The sequence below is a fragment of the Setaria italica genome, chromosome V (assembly GCF_000263155.2).
Source record: "Setaria italica strain Yugu1 chromosome V, Setaria_italica_v2.0, whole genome shotgun sequence".
NCBI classification, from domain to species: Eukaryota; Viridiplantae; Streptophyta; class Magnoliopsida; order Poales; family Poaceae; genus Setaria; species Setaria italica.
The window spans coordinates 30,712,405-30,726,402 of NC_028454.1; the positions used below are offsets into that span (position 1 = coordinate 30,712,405).

A 13,998-nucleotide genomic window follows, 5' to 3' on the forward strand; every position below is an offset into this window, starting at 1 on the left:
ACATGATAGTCCTTAAAAAGTTTATTGGAACTCTTTTATATTTCTTCAAGCAGCAGTGTATATAGACATAGGCTAAAGATTTTACTCTACTTAGATATGAGCAAATATAAGATAAAAGGTTGGTTGTGATTATACAACACATGTCTGTATACGCCAGCTTAATCTTTCGTCCATCGTCAGCACCTCAAAGTTTCACTTCCTGTTGAGCTCCCCTTCCAAAATGTAGATTCTTTTAGCTTTATTAGATACATAAATTTTGCTTGCATCTGCAATATAGTAAAATCTATGTATCTAGAAAAGCTAAAACGACCTACATTTTTTAACGGAGGGAGTACTACTGAACAGAGTAACGTTGACATCTTCTGAGCTAGTAACAAATATTACTTCTTCTCGTCGAGGGTGTATATGGACAATGGACTGATGCTACCTGCTCAGATTATAGCCTAGTGCCCAAGTGACAGTTTTTTACTGAAAGAATCAACAGCACACGTCGAGGGTGATGCGCCATTTATTGACCTTCCCCGTCTAGCTAGCATTGACATTAGCCGATTGTTCAGCCTGTTGCCTTTGCCTCTTCTTACTTTCTATGTCCTCTTCCCTTATTCGTTTGCGAGTGTACACACATGTCAAGTCCACATGATTCTAGTGCTGCTCCTCCTCGAGGTCGACGATGCTGCTGTTCCGGTGCCTCTGCGTTGTGCTGCAAGATAGTCAAGGGCCTTCTACATGTAGCAATCATAGGTATCCTATTCTGCATGGTTGTTCCTGGTTTCTTTGAATCCACCAACAGCTCCGGTGGAATCATTGCTCTCGAATCAGTAACCTACGCTGTCATCGCTTGCCTGTACATCTACAACTCGTCGGACCGGAGGGAGAGGATCATTTCGAGAATATTTCTCGGTGTGGTTGCTCTAGTGATCGTCGCGGCAGCTCCCAGTCCCAAGGGCAAGACTGCTCCCGCGACGGTCATCGCCTGCTGCAATCTCGTGGCTCTGTCGGTATACTGCATCTGGAAGATTTGTGGGCTCGTGCAGGCTTGTCGCCGGCGACGCACTCGTGCTGCTGATGCGGAGGCGCCACTCGCGCCGGTACAGAAAGAAGAAGACGCAGCAGCAGCAGCAGGGTGTGGTGCGAGTACTCCCGTGCTGCAGCCGACCACGTTCCACATCGAGGACCTGCCAAGGAAGTTCTCGTACGACGATATCCGTGCCATGACCGGAGACTTCGGTACCGTGGTGGGGCGCGGCGGCTCCGGTGAAGTGTTCCGAGGCCTCCTCGACGACGGCATGGCGGTCGCCGTCAAGCGGATCACCAGCGACAAGCCCGTCGGCGAGCAAGACTTCCTGCGAGAGATATCCATCGTGGCGAACGTGCACCAACGCAGCCTGGTGCGCCTCCTGGGATACTGCCTCCCGCGCGGGGTCGCCGGCCACGGCCAGTACCTGGTCTACCCGTTCTTCGAGCACGGCTCGCTGGACTGGTGGCTGTTCGGCGGCGAGGAGCGGCGGTGCCTCCTGCCGTGGCCGACGCGGCGCCGCATCGCGGTCGACGTCGCCAGGGCACTCGCGTACCTCCACCACGAGTGCCACCGACAGATATTGCACCTCGACATCAAGCCGGCCAACATCCTCCTCGATGGCGGCCTCCGGGGGCACGTGTCGGACTTCGGCATCTCCATGTCCATCGCCCAGGACATGACCAGCGTCGACACCCGCGGCAGGGGCACGCTCGGGTACATGGCGCCGGAGATATGGGTCAGCTCGCTGTCCGCCAAGTCCGACGTGTACAGCTACGGCGTGACTCTCCTCGAGCTCGTCAGCGGGCGCAAAGGTTTCGAGGCCGGCAGAGACTCGTCGGAGACGCCGGACCTCTTCGCGCGCGTCGTGAGGGAGAAGGCGGCGCGTGGGGAGCTCATGGAGGTGGTGGACGCGGCCATGGCGGACGTGGACGAGGGGGAGGTGGAGGCGGTGGTGAAGGTGGCGCTCTGCTGCGTCCAGCACAGGCGTGATGTGAGGCCCAGCATGCTAACGGTTGTGGACATGCTCGAAGGCCGTGTCGCCGTCGATCTCCCGCTGGAGAGCTGACTATCTGTGGTGGATTTCATGGAGCCACTTTCCTCGCCAGCCGCGATCGAACGGTGACGTGACAATCAGGCCTCTTCATTTCAAAATTTATATTTTAGAAGATTCAATTCAAGTATGTATTTATGTTTTTTAATACATGTAGCTTGACTTATGATTTTTCGATTCACAGAGTAGTAGAGTACCTTATCTAAGTATTGGACTTAAAGAAAGAGGCTGTCAACTGGGCTGAACTTTACTTAACCAAAAAAAGGGAGCGTCTATACAATACTTTTAAGCGTTTTAGGTCCAAATTTTTTATTTTTAAGCCATCTAACTTAAGTTTGACAACTTTGATAAGTCGATACTAATTAAGTCGTTGTTGATGTCCTCTGAAACAATTTTCAAACTATAACATACACACCACTTTGGAAAAATGTGTTTGCAAAGTTTGACACTGAGAGATGACTGATTACTCGATGCCACCTAATCGTTGCCATGGCCCGTGGTTTTACATGGTGTTCCCTCCCTCTTTTGACAAAAGCTAATGTTGCTAATCTTTCAAGTTTGTCATTATGTATAGGGGTTTCATACAGATGTTTAAATATGCCTTTTTCTAAAAAACACTTGTTATGCATTTGAATTGGAGGTTTAGCATCCCAGTCCATCAAAGGTTGTTACTTATATTTTTATAATGATCTAGGTTTAACATCATGGTCCATGGATGGACCATGATCATCTGCATTACAGAGGGGAACAGTATGCTGTCTTAGGCAATAGAAGCCTGTAATAAAATGGCGCAGCAAGATAGTAATTGTTTTTTCTAGTAGAAATACTGTGCGAGCTTTGCTGTTCGTGGTGATAGGTCCCCCTAGGCCTAGCAATATATTTGGTCTCATTTTTCATTCTTTATCTGCTAAGATACTAAGAACCCCTCAACCTCTTCATACAGAGAGTAGCTGAGAGTAGGTGTGACCTCATTTCACATGTTGACAGAATCCATAACACAGTTGAAAGAAAACCTTAGGAGTACATTTCTGTCGTTTGTTTAATTTAACTCTCTGTGGTTTGAGTACCACATTCGTGGGAATACAACCATCATATTCAGTTTTATGTTCGGTGGTTGAGTACCACATCTGGACTAGGTCTGGGCAGAAGACTTACATTAGTAACTGAACATTATTACAAAAAACACATGTATGAGAAGTAATTCGAAATATACATTTCCATTGGTTAGTATCTTGTAGCATAGTTCTCATTTACATACATACACGCACGTATAAAATGATGGAATGCACCTTTTTCTTATTAGTTTTCTCTCCACTCGTGTTTGGAATGGTAATGCTACAGAATGACGTCTGGAATCTTAAAAAAATTGAACGGCTCGACATATGTTGCAATAGTTAATCATCGATGTTGCAACTATTATTTCTGTATGTTTCGCAGTGAATGTTGCATGAAACATAGTGTTCATGTTGCGACGGGAATTTTCTATCTCAGAGTCGAACAATGTAGTCATTTTTTTGCATATTTTTCAATGGTGCAATTATAGATTTTTTATGTTGCATATGTTTTGTTTTGATGTTGCAACAGAGCGTGCAATGAAAAAATTTCCATTGGATGTCCGTACAGTAAAAAAAGTATGATTATTTTGAAAAGAAACGCAAAAAAGTATGATTTTTTAAAATACTTAGACCTAGTGAAAATGAATTTGCACTAATTTGATGTTCATATCATACTAGTACCTCATAATATTCAATGAGAGCGTGTTATGGTTGTCGGCAACATGACCACGTGTAACATCAACAATTACAAAAGCATTTATGCTCAATATTTTTCGAGGGTACTTATGACTCAATATAGGACCAGGTCTTGGCGGAAGAGTCAGATTGGAGTAGCACAAAGGAAATCTCCAATTGGGTACTAGTACAATTGGCTCATCAACTGCTCTAAACACCAGGTCCCACAAGCAATCGAAATGGAATTATCAATTGGATCGGATGGTAGCACATCGTTTTCGATTCATGAAGGAAAAAAATCGCTCGGCTGCTTGTTTTTTCCCGGAAGTCCTTATATGTGTATGGACAATGGGCATACTATATAGTATCAGATTTGCTCAACCTATTTTTATTGACTTCGTACCAGTGAGGTATATAAATAGATGACTAAGGTATAATTATACTGAAGGGACTACTGATCCCAGAGACCCCTATCTTTCGTTAGCATCCACTACAGATTACAGAGGCTTTCAGAAAGTATTGATTTTCCAAAAGTTGCTGTAAGGATTCAATAGTTAGTGCACAATATCAGAAGCCATTGATGTTTTGCGATTTTCATGTTAGGTTCAGACTTGTTAGCGGTTTTCTGAAATTTTTGAAATAGGTTCCAATAATCGTTCCCATCATTCATAAATAATGGTGAGGGGGTAGTAAACACACTTATATCATATATATAAAGCATCTATTTAACTTTACTAAAATACATGAACACGATTTTCTTTCGGTGTTCTAAAGGAGATAACTCTAAATGTTCTTGTTCATACTAAGAAAATATAAAGAGGAAGAGAGGAAACCCTCTAGATTCTAGAATTTTTATTGCGTTTTTTTTGCACTATGTTCACAAAAGAAAAGGATATTTTTCATATTATCTCGGTTGTCTACTAAACAATTAGAGATCGCTTTCTTTTGACCTCAGCTTATACTAAAGCAGATTGTTCCTTTGACCCCTTCAGCTCACGCTGCTGCTTTCTTACCACCCCACTCGTTTGCAACATGTGTCTACCGATTGAGGCTACCTGGTCAGACTGTAGCCAGTACACGTCAAGTTTAAAGACGAGAACCACTGATCCCGTCTATGTACAGCACTAGTTGACGTTCTTCTCTAACCAGAGGCCAGCAGCTTAAGAGCTCTGCATTTCCCGTCGTTGCAGCGTGCATCTTCAATTTCTTCCATTTGTTTTCCCTTTTGCGAGTGCCCAGCCATGTCAGGCCTGGATGACTCCGCCGCAGCTCCTCCTCAACCTCAAGGCTGCTGCTGCGCCTGTGCCTCTGCGTTGTGGAAGATAGTGAAGGTCATTTTACATGTAGCCATTGTGCTCACCTTACTCGTTCTGATCACTCCTGGAATTTTTCATAGCTTCGGTACAACGATCGCTCTTCAATCAGTGTCCTACGCTATCCTTGCTTGCCTATACATCTGCACCGCGTCCGATCGGGCGGAGAGGATTGTCTCCGGCGTATTTCTTGGTATCCTTGCTGTCGTGATCCTCGCGGCAGCTCCCAGTGTGAAGGGAAGGAGGACTGCTCCCGTGGAATCCAAGTCCCCTCCCGTGCATGTCATGTACTACTGCGACCTCGTGGCTCTGTTGGTATACTGCATCTGGAAGATTTGCAGACTCGTGCAGGCCTGTCTCCGGCGCCTCCGTGTTAGTGGCAAAGCTCCAGTTCCTGATCCGGAGGCGCCACTTGCGACGACGCTGATGAAATCGGAAGCAGCCTGCACTGCTCCCGTGCAGCTCCTCATCGAGGACCTGCCGCGGAAGTTCTCGTACGACGAGATCCGGGCCGTGACCGGGGACTTCGGGGACGTGGTTGGGCGCGGCGGCTCCGCCGAGGTGTTCCGAGGCGTCCTCGACGACGGCACGGCGGTCGCCGTCAAGCGGATGACCAGCTACAAGCCGGTCGGCGAGGAGGACTTCCTGAGGGAGATCTCCATCGTGGCGAACGTGCACCAGCGCAGCCTGGTGCGGCTCCTGGGGTACTGCCTGCTGCAAGGTGGGCCGGGCGAGGCCCACGGGCAGTACCTGGTCTACCCGTTCTTCGAGAACGGGTCGCTGGACTGGTGGCTCTTCGGCGGCGAGGAGCGGCGGCGCCTCTTGCCGTGGCCGGCGCGGCGGCGCATCGCCGTCGACGTCGCCAGGGCGCTCGCGTACCTCCACCACGAGTGCCACCGCCAGATCCTGCACCTGGACATCAAGCCGGCTAACATCCTCCTCGACGGCGGCCTCCGGGCACACGTGTCGGACTTCGGCATCTCCATGTCCATCGCCCAGGACATGACCAGCGTCGACACCTGCGGGAGGGGCACGCCCGGGTACATGGCGCCCGAGATCTGGTTCAGCTCGCTGTCCGCCAAGTCCGACGTGTACAGCTACGGCATGACTCTCCTCGAGCTCGTCGGCGGGCGCAGGGGATACCAGGCCGGCAGGGACTCGTCCGAGACGCCGGACCTGTTGGCGCGCGTCGTGCGGGAGAAGATGGAGCGGGGCAAGCTCATGGAGGTGGTGGACGCGGCCATGGCGAACGTGGACGAGGGAGAGGTGGAGGCGGTGGTGAGGGTGGCGCTCTGCTGCGTCCAGCACCAGCGGGAGCTCAGGCCCAGCATGGTAACGGTTGTGGAAATGCTCGAAGGGCGTGTCGCCGCCGATCTGCCGCCGGAGAGCAGTCCGTTGCCCGCCGTGGAGTTCACGGAGCCTCTTTCCTCGCCAGGCGCGCAAAACGGTGGCACTAGCAATAAGGTCCCTTCATTTCAATAGTTTGTATTTCGAAATTTCACTTCAAATGGAGTAATTCTTTTAACACAAATTGAGCTTGACTCTACGGGTTCCATCTTTCTTTTTTAGGAGTTCCTAACCGTTTAAGTGAAAACATGTTTGTCTGTCACACCAAGCAACGTGTTCGTTCGTATGGCAGCCAGTATCTATATATAGTCTAAGAAAACGGAATTCGGCCCTTGGGCCTCAAATGGGCAGAAGTTCTTTTTACAAGGCATATAGATACTGGCAGGAAAATGTGGGTGCCAATTTCTGACGTTGGTCAATAATGGTTTGAACTAACACTATTCACGTCCACTCTCCATCAATCGGCCGACAGGTACAACCTAAACAAGCGAAAAAAACTTTCACGAACCCAGCAAACTTAAAACAAGCAACAGACTAAACATGCGAATCTCGCAATGGCACAGAACAAATCGGCTTACTACAGGTTATACTAGGCTATGCTTACCATGACTCCATGAGGATGCAAAATTAGCAGTTTTATTTTTGAGAGAGAGCTCGACGAGTCAATGCCACAAAAATCTACAACGTTGCCGAGTTCTCCAAGGCTCTTATTTCTTTTTAGCGGGACAAGTTAGCAGCAATAAGTTGTAAACATGCAAACAGTTGCAGATTTAACAAGTGCTAGTTCACGGAAGCTCAATACAAGCATACACAACCCACTCACTGAAAATGGAGGTCTTCACGTTTCTCCTAGGTAAGCACCAGTTTCTGTTATAGCACTACTGAGGTAATCAGTGGCGCATCATGTTTGGTCTCAGATGCATACTAGCATATAATATATGCAAGAACTACTTTCCGCTCTATTCACCACCTGTAGACCACAGTGTGCAAAAATTATGCATGAAAACAAGATTACTTCGACATCACAGAATTAACACAGAATTAAGCCAACCTTCGTTTTTTGTGACCATTCCTCCTGAGTTCCTGATCCCCCAAAGTATTTTAGGATCAAAACACTCAATTCCGAACATACAACAGGTAGCAAGACACCACCATCAATACAAAAGGCAACTTTACCACAAAGGGTATCCAATGAAAACCCCCAATATATATAGAAGATCTGTAGTAACTATGACAAGGTGCCTTGAAGTCCAGTCCAAGCCACCAGCATTTGGGACTAAGGCATGACCAATGCTAGGAGCAGAAAGCAGCTTGATCAACACAATAGGCTATTGATGTAAAACCAGGCATCGCCTTTAGCTTTTGGGGCTTGGTCCTTCAGTTTGACCATGCTCATGGTTCCTGCAATCGAAAAGGGTAAACATTATGTTCCAAGATAAAGACTAAAACAAAAGCTTTTGATGCCAGCATATGCCTTGTATACTTCAATGAAGACATTAGAACATCGTCCTCACCATCTAAAATATAAGACCATAAACATGTGCTTCGTATTCACTAGCCCCTTTTAATCAATTAAAACAAATCGAATTTGAATATCAAAAGCCAAGTTAACTAGATTAATTAGCTCAGATCTCTCAAGTCAGTAAGCAGATAGCATGACCCGACAAGTTTGAGCAACTAAAAGACAAGATAAAAATTTGGATGCTCTTTAAAAAGGTTATGCCTCATATACTCCAATGCATTATACACCTACGCCCTAACTTTGGCTGTACATGTGACGTCCATATTAGTATCTGCTTCATCTACTTAAATCAGGAAGCATATAACACAATGTCATAAATTCTGAGCAGAAAATGAGAGACTAAATTCAAGCCTAGTATTTTGATGAGAAATCACTAATACATTAAACACTCCCTATGAATAATTACTCCAGAAACTCCCTATGTGCATGTTTAAAAGCTCAGGAAAAGAGAAAGTATACTCTGCTATTGATACAACAAATTTAAAGTTAATTTAATTCACACAACCAAAATAAAAGCATGCCACTTAGACATTCTTATTACTTGCTATCACAACTACTTTGTACACATAAGCACTGAGAAAGACCAAACAGCAATTCTCGAGAACATCAACAAAAACTGAGTCTGAGACATGAGATCGAATTGGTGCCTCGGACATGTAATAAGTAAGCAACAGATAGTACAAACAATGCCCTTGGCTACAAAATGTAACTAATTAGGAGTCTAGGAGAATTGGAAAAACAATGAAGCATCAGATAATATGTGAGATGAAGCTTCAGATAATAAGCGAGATGAAGCATCAGATGATATGCAAGATGGATACTGCTACACCAATACAACTTTGGAGAAAAGGGCTCAGAAAACATGTGGTAGCATTAGCATAAACTGTGATAGAACATTTGGCAAAGGAAACTATATCCCCTGCATGTATCTTCAATTGCTTAAAAAGAAGTTGATGACATGCTATGCATCCTTGGAAAAAGAAAACAATACATATGTTTCTCAAATTGGCCGGCCCTGATCACAGTTTCTTTAAATAGTAACCAATCAATACTCTTTAGAGATCAGAGAATACAAAAGAAACACATAAAACAGTGTGCTTCCATAGACCAGCCAACTTGGAAAGGAACCAGAATCTCTTTTCCTACATACAGTAAGTCGTGAAAAGAGAGAAAATTAAAACTTCAATAAGGGTTGTCATAAGACATAAGATACAACACCCCCAATTTGGTACTTTGGCAGACCTAATGGTATTATACACAACCATTAAATGTTATATATGATATAAATTTTCTGAAAAACAAAAGATAATAAGGTCCTAAACAACCAACAACAGCTCTAAATAACATGCAGTTCTCAAGATGTGTTTGTAGTTCAATTTGAACAGCACAAGAACAGGGGGATACAGTCAATCAGTACCCTCTATATTCATTCCAGGATTGATAAAGTGATAGCCACCCAAATCTAGGCTATAACTTCTTTTACCCTAAAAATGATTAAAATCCATTCTGTTCAATTATATAGAACAATTACGATGGTGAACTAATCAAGACAGCGAACCACTTTACTAGAATAACACCAATGCTTGGATGGAAGGTAAACGGACATGTTTGACAACCAATAAAAGGATACAATCACAGATAAGCATAGAAGCCAATATTGTTCTACAGTTTATTAATTGGTGCAGTTTTGTTTTGGCACCTAATTGTGCAGGAATTTTACTGTACTTGTACCATTGCATGGATTCAGGCTAGTTTATGCAACAACCAAAATGGCCAGATAGTTTCGAGATGGCATTGCTCACAATAGCATCAAATCAGCCAGCCAATGCCTCTTGAGCATGATACTATCTAGCCTGAGCAAACTCATTTATCACACCCTTTCAGCCTGTGTATCTTCAGCGAAGCGTGACATAGGATAGTGAACAAAAAGAATCCATCATAAAGCACAAGTGCTTTGGGTGACATTAAGAAAACTCAGATCATCATATTCTACAATGTACCTCTAATAGGTGTGACTCCTGTCCAGTCACCCTTATCATCTATGGCTTGTTTGGAGCAAGTTGTATGCAACATAACACATTAAAGAAAACCACATACAACTAAGAATTTTCTGTTCCATAGCTCAGAAGACACATAAGCATGGTTGGAGGGCCATAATAAAACAGCTGATCCATTTTTCCTAAGCAGTACAATGGACAATATGCTACAATCCCAACCCAACTGCAGCAAGGGTTGTCTGGATCCACACAACCAAAAATTTCCAAGCTCGAGTTCATGTAATTTAGATGGACTGCAGCTAATCATTGACTATCAAGGCACCAACCAGAATTCAATAGATAAAATCCTAGATAGCATTGTACGTAGATGAACGTAGTACAGTTCTAAAATTCCCGAAACACTCAACTAACTATTGTAAATCCAGAGTTTTTCACAATGAAGGACAATCTTTCGTGCAGCTACATCATCGAAATCTGATCAATCATTCATGCAACATTGTATCCTGGAAGTATGTCACAGACAGCCATCATGGCTGACTGGCATTGGGAAAAGATTGCATTTTGGGGAAATTTGCTAAGATTGCTGAATTATAAATGCAATTCATGGTCTCCATGTGCGCAAAATGATGCTAAAGCACGCAATTAAAGAATACCAGACCGGCATAGCCACAAACATTACCTGCATTCGGGGCTCGGGGCAACCACGTCCGAATCAGCGGCGCGATGCTTGGCAACCACTCGGTCAAGCTCATCCAGCGTCGCGGCATCCGCCTTGCCCAGATCAACCTCGAGTTTCCCCCTCTTCTCCAGCTGGCACGCACCCCGCTCCTTCAGGAACCCGGCCACGGTCCGCTGCGCGGCAACCGGCAGCCCCTTCAGGTCGTCTCTGAACTTCAGCTTGCGCTCGGCGTCCGTCGGCGGTGGGGGCGGGAGCTCTGCTTGGATGGAGGCCCAGCCGTCCTCGAAGATCCCGGAGAGCTCGTCGGCGCTCTCGTACACGGGGTCGCCCGGGTTGTTGTAGGACTTGGCGTTGCTGAACGTCAGGCGGACGTCGGCGGCGAACGCGGGCGGGTCGGCGTAGCGGCGGCGCTCGAGGCGGCGGAGCACGGTGCCGAGGTCCATGGGGTCGGCGATGACGGTGTAGTAGTCGCGGAGGCGGAGGGCGCGCGCGTCCACGGGGGCCGCGAATATCCAGCCGTCCTCGTCCCGCAGCAGGCGGTCCAGGAGCGCGCGGCAGCGCCCGAACGCGCGGCTGAGATCGCGGCAGCGGCCCGCGCCGCCTCCGGAAGACGGGGCGTCCGTGTCCGCCGCCGCCCGCTGCCGCGGGTGCCTGGACTCGTCGAAAGAGTCAGGCGGCGGGCGCTTCATGTTTGGGCGAGGGAGATTTCCTCGGCCGCCTCCCGGCTCTAACTCTACCGGAGCTCCCCCCGCGCCGCCTCCAGAAGACGGAGCGTCCGTCCGCCGCCGCAGGTGCCTGGACTCGTCGAAAAATCCAGGCGGCGGGCGCTTGGGGCGCGACACCGGCGGGTTTTGCGGTTTCATGCTTGGGCGAGGTAGAATTCCTCGGCCGGCTCCCGACTCTAACCCTACCGGAGCTCCCCCCGCGCCGCCTCCGGAAGACGGAGCGTCCGTCCGCCGCCGCGGGTGGCTGGACTCGTCGAAAAAGCCAGGCGGCGGGCGCGTTGAGCGCGGCATCGGTGGGTTTTGGGCGTTTCAAGTTTGGGGGAAGGAGAATTTCACGGCCGACTCCCGAGTCTAACCCTACCGGACGCGGAACATCTGGCCGAAGGGGCAACCGGGCAAGTTCTACCGCCTTACCGAGAGCTTATCTGGCACGCAGCACGCTGATTGGTAACTTACTGCATCGCCAGGTTTGACTTATTTCTACATTTTGTGATCAATTATTTACTGTTCACACAAGGATGCAATTCCTCCGAATTGGATATCATTATACACTAAACGCTTCCAACTTTAGATGACTAAAATTTCGAAATGGTCCAGTCAACGGTGTGGAAATGATGCCGGAGACGAAGAGAAGTTTGAAACAAAGGTACCACCGACTAGTTATAACCTATATTGAGTAACTACCTGTAACTATATATTGCATCATTTACAAATAAATAAATGCAGAGCCAGTTATCATAGGGGATGCCTTCCTTCTCCTCCACCACCTTCACCTTTTGTACTTATTCCTTCTCGTCTCCTTTTATATCTTGCTCCGAAGGAGTTTCCAGTTTGGATTGGGATCGGGTGTTGGAGTAAGCGACGATTCGAAGTTGTGTGAAGATATTTATTTCAAATTTTGACTACATAAAAATGCATTTTTTATGTTGAATTTGAATATTTGAAAGTGATATGAGTGTATTTATCTTGAAAATTTGTTTTATAACAGAATAGATTTGCTATATATATTATGATAAAATGTAGTAATCAGAGTTTAAGATTAACAATAAATTCAGAAAACTTTAAAACATCATTTATATTTCTGAAAGGAGGGGTACTTGCTACTTCTCCCTCCTATTCCTATCCGGTCGTCAATTTGACCTACACGAAAGGATGCACAAGATCCATCATGAAATATACTCTTGTAATATAAAACCTTTTCTATTCACGATATTATTTTTTTATAGAAATTGCAAGTGAAAGTGTTACGCAGGAGACCCGTCAACGTTTTAAACGAGGTAGAATAAGATAGAGTACTCCATATTGAGATTCAAGACGGTCTTTACGCAGGTTGTGCTTCGCGTAAAAGAGGAATGGAAGCAACCAATGTTAGAATGGTTAGAGCATATTTTGTAATCTTTATGATTTTCCTCCTCTCTTTTTTTGTTTCTTGAACTGTACTGGACAATTTGTTTGTTTTTCTTCTCTTATACATAATATATAACCAGCAGGGGACTTTCCCCTCCTGTTTCATCAAAAAAAATAAGATAGAGTACTATTTTGACTAACGTAAATTTTAACATGTCAATCTCTCGATGATAGATGTTAGTATTCCCTCTTCGCATATTCTTTGACTTCTCCACCGGTGCTTGTGGCTTGGGACTTCACCACGATGCTTGGACCCGCGGTGGGGTAGTGACTTCAGCATGCGGATCGCAACCGACAGCTCTCCAATTTGAAACTTTCTGCTACTCAGATCATACAAGCTCAATGATGCAAGGTCACCAATCAAAGATGGAATATCTCCGATCAGAACCATTATTAGTCCCGCTAATGGCCCAATGTAGTAATGTGCAGAGTCTTCGGATGTTTCAGGTTGCCGATATTTTTTTGGATTGCTATACTACATTCGAGTGAAAATCAGCTCCTCCACACCTAATTTTTTCCTCTTCCACCACCTTCCCTTCTTCTTCACCTCCGGCGAGATCCGGTGAGCTTCTTAGGGTTCGAGGTTTGGGGTTTTGGGTTACTTGTGTCTAGCGGACCTAGAAGGAGGTCCGGGGTGGCAGGGAAGCGGGTGGTGGTGGCGGTCGAGACGGCGGCGAGGCGGGGCGCCCGCCGAGGCGGCGGTGGATCCCTGGTTGGATGGTGGATGGGCGGGGGCAAGCACTGGCGTTGACTTGTGCGAACGGGTGGTCGAGATGGCGGCGGGGGTGAACGGCGGCTCTTGGAGAGAACAGCGAGGAAAGGGAAGGAGGAGGGAGGGGCGGTGGAGGAAGGCGGGCCACGCCGTCGCCGGGGGACGGTGCCGGAGACCGCGTGAGTGAATAAGGAAGGGGGTGGGAGGGGAGGTAAAAGGATGGATGGGTTGATTTGAGCCGTTCATTTTAGATTCAATGGCCAGAAATTCAAGTGTGACAGAAGAAAAAAAAGCTCGTGTGCACAGTAGACAGCTCCTATTTTTTTCAGACTCAGAACCTCCAAGGAGCTACCGGCAAGCTGCCGAGTGTCGACGAGGTTGGAGTTGAACGACACGTCTAGGAGGAGGGGCACGCCGACACGGACATGAATCTACTGCTTGTCCAGGCAGCCTGACTTGACACCATTTTGCCCGAAGTACAAGAAGCTAGACACACA

General features: G+C 46.7%; 3 protein-coding genes across 3 annotated transcripts; 2 read left to right on the top strand and 1 right to left on the bottom strand.

Moving 5' to 3' along the window:
- The first annotated feature begins 755 nt into the window (after window positions 1–755).
- LOC101758806 (probable receptor-like protein kinase At5g20050) lies at window positions 756–2,084 on the top strand. The gene has a single exon (XM_004969258.2). It carries the CDS (start codon window positions 756–758, stop codon window positions 2,082–2,084), a length of 1,329 nt encoding a protein of 442 aa, XP_004969315.2.
- A 2,956-nt stretch (window positions 2,085–5,040) lies between these two features.
- LOC101759217 (probable receptor-like protein kinase At5g20050) lies at window positions 5,041–6,594 on the top strand. Its single transcript, XM_012846014.1, has 2 exons — window positions 5,041–5,888; window positions 5,979–6,594. Exons 1-2 carry the CDS (start codon window positions 5,041–5,043, stop codon window positions 6,592–6,594), a joined length of 1,464 nt encoding a protein of 487 aa, XP_012701468.1.
- An 865-nt stretch (window positions 6,595–7,459) lies between these two features.
- Window positions 7,460–11,831, bottom strand: LOC101759625 (transcription factor GTE4). The gene is made up of 2 exons (XM_004969260.2): window positions 10,658–11,831; window positions 7,460–7,860 (listed from the first exon to the last, which is right to left on the bottom strand). Exons 1-2 carry the CDS (start codon window positions 11,671–11,673, stop codon window positions 7,815–7,817), a joined length of 1,062 nt encoding a protein of 353 aa, XP_004969317.1. The 5' UTR covers window positions 11,674–11,831; the 3' UTR covers window positions 7,460–7,814.
- Window positions 11,832–13,998: the final 2,167 nt, after the last annotated feature.

Excerpts from the sequence above, each read along its gene's own strand:
- LOC101758806 (XM_004969258.2), top strand. The coding sequence starts at position 756 with ATGGTTGTTCCTGGTTTCTTTGAATCCACCAACAGCTCCGGTGGAATC.
- LOC101759217 (XM_012846014.1), top strand. The coding sequence starts at position 5,041 with ATGTCAGGCCTGGATGACTCCGCCGCAGCTCCTCCTCAACCTCAAGGC. Across the intron at positions 5,889-5,978 it reads TACCCGTTCTTCGAGAACGG|GGCGCTCGCGTACCTCCACC; the intron begins GTCGCTGGACTG and ends CGACGTCGCCAG.
- LOC101759625 (XM_004969260.2), bottom strand. The coding sequence starts at position 11,673 with ATGCCGCGCTCAACGCGCCCGCCGCCTGGCTTTTTCGACGAGTCCAGC. Across the intron at positions 7,861-10,657 it reads GCCCCGAGCCCCGAATGCAG|GAACCATGAGCATGGTCAAA; the intron begins GTAATGTTTGTG and ends TTTCGATTGCAG.